The sequence below is a fragment of the Trichoplax adhaerens genome, genomic scaffold (genome assembly GCF_000150275.1).
Source record: "Trichoplax adhaerens TRIADscaffold_77 genomic scaffold, whole genome shotgun sequence".
In the NCBI taxonomy this organism is placed as follows: Eukaryota; Metazoa; Placozoa; class Uniplacotomia; order Trichoplacea; family Trichoplacidae; genus Trichoplax; species Trichoplax adhaerens.
Window position 1 is genome coordinate 24,805 of NW_002061013.1, and position 10,438 is coordinate 35,242.

Genomic DNA, 10,438 nt, shown 5'->3' on the forward strand with positions numbered 1-10,438 from the left:
AAAATAAAAAAATAAAACTAGCAAACTTTAGTTCCAACTATATCTCAATATTAAAGTAGAGGTGCGACCGAGCATGAATGAGAACGATGACCAGTAATATTTAATTCATTAAAAGTTTTTTCCCTGCATGTTTGTAATCCGATTTCATGTATGCTATCATTGCGTTCAATAGTCTGGACAGTGTCTGATTTTAAATTTAGATAGAGAAGACCAAAAGAGAATATTTTGGAGCACCCGTTATTTATAAAAGTCAAGAAAGCTATTTACCTTTATTTTCTGCAGTTTTATTAGCCTCTTTTACTAATCGCTTACCAAGTCCCCGAACAGTACTAATTTTGTTCTCTTTTAGCAAGTGACAAAACTGATAAAAGTTATCATCGCTCCTTGATTCCAGTACTTTTAGGAATTCAAAGGCTCATTCTTTGTCAGTTTTACGGTCATCTCTCAGTTTTTTGACTTCTTCATTAGATAAAATTTGTAGAAAACGTAGAGCATATAGTATATCTACCAAATGGACACTTGTGCTTATTTCTGAACTGTTTTGGACAATGATTCATTTAATAGCTCGGCTCACAACCATTTTATACGTAGCTGTTACTCATATATGAAAATATGCAAGATCCAATTTAAGATAAATTGGGAGCAATACATACGGTATACACGTATACCGGATACGAATTAAAATTAGCTATGAAAAACGAAATACTTTAAAAGGATAAGTTTAGTTTCAGTCAGCTATTTCGCCTACATTCCTTTACAGCATTATGCTGATTCTTTTAGACTAAGTTAATTGCTATCTCATCGCTTACGGTATAAATTATCTTGCGAATTACTAGAGTTATGATAGTATTGTAGTACAAGATAAATGCTATTTATGTATTCAACAATTCAATTGATTTCATCATATGAATGACGTTGATACTTGCTATATTATTAGGAAATATAAGTGAAATTTTTGGTAGATTAATTGATAAGATTTTTTGTAGCACAATGGAGAAACAATGTAAATGATCTTTTTATATTTACTTCAAGGACGATTTTGTAGTTAAATAATCAATTAGTATTGTAATATTTCAGTTCTATTTCAGTTTTACTGGTAACCATTGGATGTTAATAACATAAATTCTGTACTAGCGAAGACTGAAGTCAGTAATCAAAAGAATCGCCATTTTGTACTTTATGAACTAATAATACATACTAGAGAAACGTGATGTATAATTATAATGGATGCTAGCAATTCTTACAGGTGCATCATAATATTAAATTTGACTGAAATAAGGATGAATAATACATAAACATAACGACTGGTAACGGGCTAGTTAAGGATAAGGATTCATTGCATCGATAATAAACGCTGATTTGCTCTTAAACTATGTGCGAGTATATTAAAGAAGTACTAAATATTCGCCTGTAACCTACTTGGCATGTCTTACTGATAAAAGATGAGAAATATCTTAATCAAAGCAGTAATCTGTGATAAGTAATAAGTAAAAAGTATATGATTGCTTTATTTTCCTCAGAATCAGTTTTATAGTATCTGTAATATAATACTATTTGTTAAACATGATTATTATATAGATTAGCCTGAGCCGATACATCTGCAATATGATGTACTTTATTTTCGTCAAAATCAGTTATTACTTGCATCGCACGCCAGTTAATACTTAGTTGCATCAAGCCTTAGTATCCTAACTTTGCAGAAATTTAGAGTTTCTACGTAAATTAGTAATACCTTTGTTTAACTTTTTATAAGATATCAACTGTAGTAAGGTAATTAAATAGTAGTAAAATCATAAATTACTGCAATTATTATTTATGTATCCGTTAGTGAAACAAATTATATGCTTAAATACAAGAATCCGCTAACTTTAAATCGATAGTAAGTATACTCATATGCTTTCTCTAGCCGAAACACTAGTAACGAGCCGACTTTTCAGGTCAAATAATCTACCATAAATAAGAGCGATTTGTGAGCCATTTAAAATCCGCAATCACTATAATTGTTTCATGCCTGACCCACAATACCGAAAACTAAATGGATTATGATAGTTTGGTTTCGAGATAGTCATTACAAGAGTATACTGTGCGTTACATTATTGCAGTAGTAAAATATACTAAAATATGTACTTAGAACTGAAAATGATCGCAGTCATCTCTCAAGTTTAACCATTTTTTCCTACAAGTAAATCTCGTAATAGACTATAAAACTGTCAGCGATTTGAGAAAAAAGTGATTTACGAAGATCTACAGTATAATCTTGTTGACTAAATAACCAATTTTTATCATATACGTACATGGATCGTATCATATCCTAAACGATCCATCCAACCTAATTTGAGTGATTTCTCATTGGTGAAATGATACGCTACAATATATTTTTATTGACTTTTAAACATAATTAACTCCTACATTGTAATTAATCATATAAGGATTTATTTCTTCTGTTATCCCATTTATTTTGTAAAAGAGGTAATGTAAGTGAATGGGAATAGCTTTCAGCTTCATAAAGAGACACTGATCATATTTAATACAAAAAAAATGATTAACTACATAAACCCCAGAATGATTCTTTATAAACCGAAAATATTCAATTCTCTGTAAGTTATTTAAGACTAAAGAGATAAAAGATCAGGAAGAAAAAGATTATTATCGTTTTGTTTTAAGACGATGAGCTTGCAATCTAATTTATTACGCTAAGAAATTAGCTCCAATTTTTGATGTTATCACGCTTCCTTCAAGTACACTTTTGGCATATAAATAAGTACAGTAGAACACTGTTCCGTCTAGGATAAATAATTTGCGACGATTTTTGATACGTAGTAAAGAAATCGTTATGTTTAAGATGATAAGTTTACAATCTAATCTGTCATAAATAAGATCGATTTGTGAAATTACTGTAGGTATACAGTATAAGCCTACCCAAGGAAATAAGTTACCGTTAAGAACATGAAATTCAGACGTTGCCGTAGCCTATTTTAAAATTCCAAGCTCTAACCTAATTATTATTTGCATACATATTACAATGAGGGGCGTAATATTGCACTCTTGACTAATCAAAGTTTGTATAAAGGTATTAATCCGACAACATAAGCAGGCAATCAGTACTGATTTAACGCAGTAATTATTTACTCATTTTTAAATATGTGAAGCACTTTCTAGTTATGGCTACAAAAGGGATAATTATTGTAGATGTTTTAGCCAACCTGACTTTGATCAATACACATTTGCCATAAAGTTAATTTAGAATAAAAATATGGAAAAACTAATAGCCGAGATCGTAACTCTTAACGTGACGCTTTGTGATATCTGATAACTTCACACTCTCAATAAATCTACAATTCATAAAGTGATTTCGATGGAAAGATATCAATGCATCCAAAACACTAAAATGTATCTGTCATGCAAGTTAAATGACCATAGCTAATTCCTTTCGTAAGCGTATACAGCTAAAAATACTTTGTCGTTTCATTGTAAAATCGTGCTCAGTAACTGGATTAGCACTGAACAGGTTACTAAATAATTAATCGGCTTAAGCACGGGTATAATTTCTTAAGCAGCTTATAAAACTATCCTTATTGATAAAATACTTAACATATTGACCACAAACATTCAAATATCAAAATCTAGATAATTCATCTTGCGGCTGCAACAATGTACGTGAATTAAACCTTAGATGTCCTAGACTATTCTCGGACTACTTTTATCTGTTGCACATACCTGGATTGTTTGTCCCTTTACTACAACTTTTTGAAGTAAACGCTTTACGCTGTGTATAATAATTATAAATAGATTAGAAATTGAATAAAGTTACTTTCGATGATGATTTTTTGAAATTTTACATGCAATCTCGGATCAATGACTCACGATCGCTATAACATTAAGTCAAGAAATTTTATAATTCTTTTAATGATTAGACATGCTTTGTTAATTTAGGTGCCTACATGTAACTCTTCTATATATCCATCTATATATCCAGAAATTATAACATTGCTCTCGTTGCCTGAAGTCTCTCTATTCATTTCAAATTTACAAATTTCAACGCGACCTTTATCTTTGGAGGTATTTGGGAGTTTAGGATATATAATTCTATTTCCATAGTTATAATAGTTATCGTTCCTATCGCTATCGTTCCAATTAATTGTAATCTCCAAGCCACCTATTTTCTGATATTTTGCATCATCACTTGAAGATAAGTATCGAAGAATATATTTGCCATTTTTTAATAAAGGTTTTGCATTTCCATCAATTGTAAGATCTAGTTCGACCATTTTTTCTGAAAGTTCATACTCAGCTTTACTGTTGCATGATTTTATTACCAAGTTTATATGTAATTTATCCGGTTGTACAGGCAACGCATAGGCGAGCATTTCAACACGCTTCTGAATTATTGTAGGCCGCTGGGTCTTGATATCGCCAGCCTTAGTATTTTTCTCAAAGTTAGATTGTGTTGAAGAGCTGGCTTCTGATCTTCGTACAAAGCCAGGATCTGCTTTATTATTTTTTTCACTTTCTTTGTTGTTACTGGCATCGATTAATGACGTTTCTACATAGGAGTTATTATCAAGTTGAAGTAGATTCTCTTCCTCCTTAATTTTTTTCTTAGTTCCGGTAGAGCCTGAAGACTCGATATTTTTTTGACTTTGCAACTGTTCCGGTCTTGTTGTATGGTGCATCTCAGATTTTCGCTCAGTCTTAGTATATCGGCGATTGTCTTTACAGATAGCGTTATTATTAAGATTTAGGCTCTCATTTTGCAAACAAAATTTAAGACATCCATTTTCATCAAATTTTGTACCGTGATCTTGTTCGTAACATTGATTTGATGCCATCGATCGATCAGATTGTTCAGGAGCAATGCTATCGGCATTGGCATCTTCATACTCGCTGCTCTCATTATCATCCTCCATAGTATCCGACTGATCATCTTCACACTTGCTGCTATTATTATTAGACTTCGTAGTCACATTTTTACAGATAACGCTATTTAATGAAAAATGATTTAGGGTGTATCTAATGCATTTGTATTCGTCTTCAACGTTAATAAAAAAAGTACAATCTTCCTTTTTCCAAGACGAGTTAATATTATTTCTGTGTAATAAAGATTTCTCACAATGTTCAAAGTCTATCCCTTGATTCTCAAGAGCTGATACCGCTTCTTGCAATATGGGTAGTATTAAGATCGGCTTTGCAGGGCCTTCAAATGTTAATCCATCAGGCTCAAGATTAACGATTGGTGTTAACATTATGAATTTCCTTGTTCCATCTGCATATGGTGGATCGTGGTAATGTACTGAAACTTTGATTTTTTCATCTTCTGTTAAACTATCAGATGGAATTACAAGTTTGATACCAGGCACACTATCGATAATTATAATATTTTCCTGGTTTTTCAGGCATATTTTACTTGCTTCTGGGTAATCGATGAGAACTAAAGAAACAAAGGTTATGATTGAAGTCTTTCTTGACATCCATCTTAATTTTAAAGAAGACTAATACTAATATTATGTTAGTCATTCGACTCCTTAACGTCGATATCAATCAATATTACTTTTACGTACGTATAGTGGTTATAATACAATGACATCTACCATTTTCTAACCTGGTTCCTTATTAGAAGCAGCCCTCTGGATTTCTTTAATTAAATTTTTACCCATCTCTCGAGCCTTTGTCAATGATGACGTCTTAAGAAATCGGCAAAATCGATTTAAATCTAAGTTGATAACTGACTTTAGCAATAAAATAGCAATATCCATTCTTTCTTGAGGGTCAGAACAGTCTGACAAAATATCCTTTTCTGCAGTGGTTAGAAACTCGCTATCTTGCAAAAAGCTTGTAACTTGACTTTCTACAGAGGTAGCGTCAGCTTTGCGTAAAACTTTGTCAACGATATCCATGAGACATCCATTTCTTAGACCTCCTTTATGAAAATCTACAGGCATAATATGAAATACTGCGGTTAATAAAAACGATTGTGACCAGGCATGATTGAATTAGAGTTGTTGTACAACCGTCATTCCTTACCTTGTAAATTATATACATATACATTACCAGTGTTATAAATAAGAAATGAGTAATATATATAAATGTTAATTTATCTATTCAAATTTTATTTTACTTATAAAAACATATTATTTTTGACGTATTCATTTTCCTCTTAAAACTATTTTACTAGAAGTAAACATAAGAAATTGAAACTCTACTGAGCATCATTTTCAATTTTAATAATCTTTGCCAACTAATACAGAGTATCGAATATTACTAGAATTTTGCAATATTGAATTATCATGAGCTGTCAATGTTTTAAATTTATTTTCGGTAAATTTGTTACAATTCATAATCGGTCCATAATTTTAGTATGTAAGCGACTAAGGAATAATTTGAAGAGCCTATTCCAAAAAAGGCAATGACTTATGTTTAAGAAAGAAAATTATTTCAAACTCCACAATGATCTAAAAGTGACGGGTACTTTGCATCTAAATTGTGTAACCTAATAGATAAAATAATCCTAAATGGATCAATTGCACCAAGTAGAATTCAAAGCAATCATTAAAAAATAGGAAGACCTACGATATTTTATTAAATTGATTAATGTTTGCAAATTAAATTACATTATAGAATGTAGATTGTAGATAGATGAAAATAGTTGAAAGAATAACGAATGTTGATAAAACAGGGATTGATCGATGTGATAATAACAAATTGATCCTTTAATTTATTTGTCGAGGGATATAAATTAAATTATTAAACTGCAGTGTTGTTAAAAAAAAGTAAAATAGAATGTAGAGCAATCAGACTACTTACATCACTTTGCGATGAAAAATACGAGGACAGATGTCAATGATGTTATGAAGAAATAGCATAAAATAACATAAACTAGTAGTTGCCTTATCTTGCTCGTTCATAATCTCACAATAAAACATCATGAGAAAAAGTTGCAATATTATTAAGGACAACAAATCAGGTACCGTACCTATTTTTTCTACAATATCTTTTCTTTTTATGGCTCTTAATGCTCCTATTAATCGCTTTTTTGTTGCAACTTCACCGTTAACATTTGACCATCTCTCTAAAAATTCACTGGCCCGATCATAATTGCTCTTATATATATCTTGAATGTGGCTGACATCAATTGCTCCTGATTCATTTAATTTTGATGCTAAGTCAATCCAGTCCTTTTCCAGATTCGTTGCCACATCCAAAAAGTATTGAGAAATATCTAGATATTGCAAATTCCAGTATCATCATATCGATAAAATGTCAATGATTTGCATCTACACTGTTCCTCAAGTACGTTCTTTACGAGTAGCTATTATAAACCTCCTTTATTCCACTGGTTTTCCCTTTTTAATGTGCTATCCGGTCTATATTGAGTAACATCTAAATTGAATAAGTTTCATAGTTTCATTTTAGCAAAAAATCAACGACTAGCATTTTCGCAGTTCTATAATACCCTGCTTTTGAGACTTGAGAGCAATTACTGAATACCTTTTCTTAGTTGGTTAGTTCGTTTTGATTCACTGCTGTATACATACTGAGTAGTATCTGGAGATGATAATTTCATTATCGTCATATTTGCATAAAATCAACCACTATCATCAACAAATAATTAATGAATAGGTTTTTGCTAGAATTTTTAAAGCAAAACCTTCATATCTCCAACTTACGCTGTTTTATTCAATGTCGACTGTATTGCAAGTAAATACGAAATAATAATCAAATTATGCAATTCATTTGCTCAGTTTGTCGACTCACTGAGTGAAATCTTGTCTAAAGTAGCCAAACGATTACTAATAATGAAACAGTGATCTTACTAATAACGAAACAGTGACCATTTGAGCTGGATCTCAATCTACCTTATTTAGTCTATACGATATATTAGTAAAGAAGTAATTACCCTTTGCATTTCTGATTTGAGCTAATAAAGTAACAATATGCAATTTTTTCAAATCGTAAATGATTTATAAGATAATTACCTGGGGTTACTACTAAGCAGTAATCCTTATCACCCTTGATGATGAGTTGAGAGTGTTGAAGATTCCATTGCATGTCCTCTATCAAGAAGTGATCTTGTGGTTGAAATGGTAGAGTGATTTGTAGCTCTAGTGTTTGGGGGTTATAAATATTCAAACTATAATTATTGAAACTATTTTCATACAGGATTAACTGCTTGTCCGACCATAGATTTTCATGGTCGAAGAATTGTGTTGCGAAATTATCGAAGTATTTGATATTGTCTTTGTATCTTTTCATGTATAAATTTCCATCTTGGTTGAGTATCTATAGGCATTGAATTTTATGATTAGCACAACCTACGTTCAACAATGACGACGTCACATTGATTGTATGCAGTTATCGTTGTCTTACTGCTATATGGTCTCCATTTTCCAGTAGTAGCAAAAGATCGTCAACATCGTCCTATAATGAATTTAATGGAACATAAGGATCAATTATGGACTAGAGTCGAACTCCTTACATAATCAACTCATTACAGTTGTTGTCATCCTCCTTCCAACTCATTTCCATATTGACCGTATCACTGCGATCATTATGACTTACCACTGCTAATACATTAGCAATCATTTCGGCATCTTTCTCTTCCCATACATCAACTAATTTTTCTTTCTTCATCCGAAGAGGCGAATGTTTAATCTTATTAGGGTTATAATTAATCATTATTTTACAGATTAATCCTTCCTTCTCTTGGCACTTAATATTTTGCAGTAATTGCGTACGATGTTCACCATCCCCAAACTTGTAACACTACAATAAATTTAAGTCGGAAATGTCGTTATTGGTCGCCTCCATTTGCAATAGACGTCAAAGTCGACATTCAAGGCTATTTTCGACATGAAACTGAACAGTCAATTTATAGACGGTTCGAGTTAAGAATGGAGATTACATGAAAATAAATTATTCAAGCTTACTCTCAAGCATTCATCATATCCCCAAGCATAAAGATATCCATCATCAACATACACAGCATCATGACTCCATGTCAGTCGATCAACGCTCTTCATTCCGGTTGTAAGGTTAATAGTTATTATCCAGCTATTGAATGAGGAGAATGTCTGAAATAAATCAAGTAATTAATTCGACCAATTGACCTCCAACGTAATTGTAAAATCAGTTCAACAACTTCTTATGCTAGCTAATAAGCATTCTCATTTTCATCATCTTCTTCTAAATAATACTACCGTCATTTTCATACAAACTTCAAACTAGTATTTTCAACATACGTTCATGAGAATGAGTGTGTTATCCTTCTTTCTATATCTGAAGAGAATCAAATCTTTAGCAGCCGATTCTTCTTCAAGTATTCCATTGATTAATTCCCTGTACTTTCTACAATCTTCTATACCTACAAACTCGATCAGCTGCAACCAATCAATATTATTCAATTCAATTCAATTGAGCAGAGGATTGAACAAAGTCGATAGAGCTACTAGTGCTGATGAAAGCTTAACCTACGTCGAATATGTTGACGGTAGTTTGGGGGTTACGTTGGGGTCTACCAACATCAACTGATTTTGTTTGAGAGATATCTTGCCAAGCAATTTTATCGCCTTAGTTTAATAAAAACGATTGTGACCATGAATGAATGCATGATTGAATTAGAGTTGTTGTACAACCATCATGTCTTACCTTGTAAATTATATTCATATACATCCCGTTCATCATAAATAAGCAATCGATGACTACCAGGAATAAACATTGATCGACCAGATTGATCAAGTTCAACACCAGATTGGACTTGACCACCACTCATCTTGAGTATGACTTCCTACATACAGTATACCACAGTATTACAATATAGGACTAATATTACTGCACAATAAAATATTATGCTGATCTACTTTATGACGCATTATCAATATGAGTAACCCAATATTGCACTAACCCTAGTTATACATTCAATAGCGATCATTGACTGATCGCCTGATACCAAAATATTCTCAACGAATCCAATATCATGTAATATAATTCGAAATTGATTTTCGAATTCGAAATTCAATGACGAGACGAATTCTTGTTCCATTTTTAACTGACCAATTGTACTACTAATATGTCTGGTATATGACAATATCATATAGGCTGCATCACGGTAGATGTTGATGTACCTTAAGGGCTTGCTATGTTGAAAATCATTGGTAGCAAAGTACCGATCATCATCCTTTGCATGGATGAAAGCAGGTACTTTGAATGATCGACAAGTCCATTGCTGTGCATTCCACATCTATCCATCAAATTGATACAAATAGCTTTTATCAATTGGATCTAAGAGACGATATTTGACTTGACTGCATTTAGTCAATTGTAGCTTACTTCAATTTGACATTCATTAATCCAATTTTGCGGATCGACAGGTTCATAGTCTTTAGACTTCCCTCCTTGACTTCGATATTTTCTCCACCACAACAAGACACAAACACTATCTGCA

The 10,438-nt window shown here is 32.0% G+C and overlaps 2 protein-coding genes across 2 annotated transcripts; both read right to left on the reverse strand.

Moving 5' to 3' along the window:
- Positions 1-2,416: 2,416 nt before the first annotated feature.
- On the reverse strand, positions 2,417-5,939 carry TRIADDRAFT_62478 (uncharacterized protein; the record flags this gene model as incomplete). Its single annotated transcript, XM_002118407.1, has 4 exons — positions 2,417-2,514; positions 3,718-3,766; positions 3,942-5,428; positions 5,600-5,939. The coding sequence occupies 4 exons, from the start codon at positions 5,937-5,939 to the stop codon at positions 2,417-2,419; spliced, it is 1,974 nt and encodes a 657-aa protein (XP_002118443.1).
- A 385-nt stretch (positions 5,940-6,324) lies between these two features.
- Positions 6,325-10,234, reverse strand: TRIADDRAFT_62479 (uncharacterized protein; the record flags this gene model as incomplete). Its single annotated transcript, XM_002118408.1, has 12 exons — positions 6,325-6,386; positions 6,971-7,216; positions 7,318-7,377; positions 7,974-8,277; positions 8,365-8,415; positions 8,557-8,760; positions 8,925-9,068; positions 9,237-9,374; positions 9,469-9,563; positions 9,643-9,781; positions 9,899-10,067; positions 10,119-10,234. 12 exons carry the CDS (start codon positions 10,232-10,234, stop codon positions 6,325-6,327), a joined length of 1,728 nt encoding a protein of 575 aa, XP_002118444.1.
- Positions 10,235-10,438: the final 204 nt, after the last annotated feature.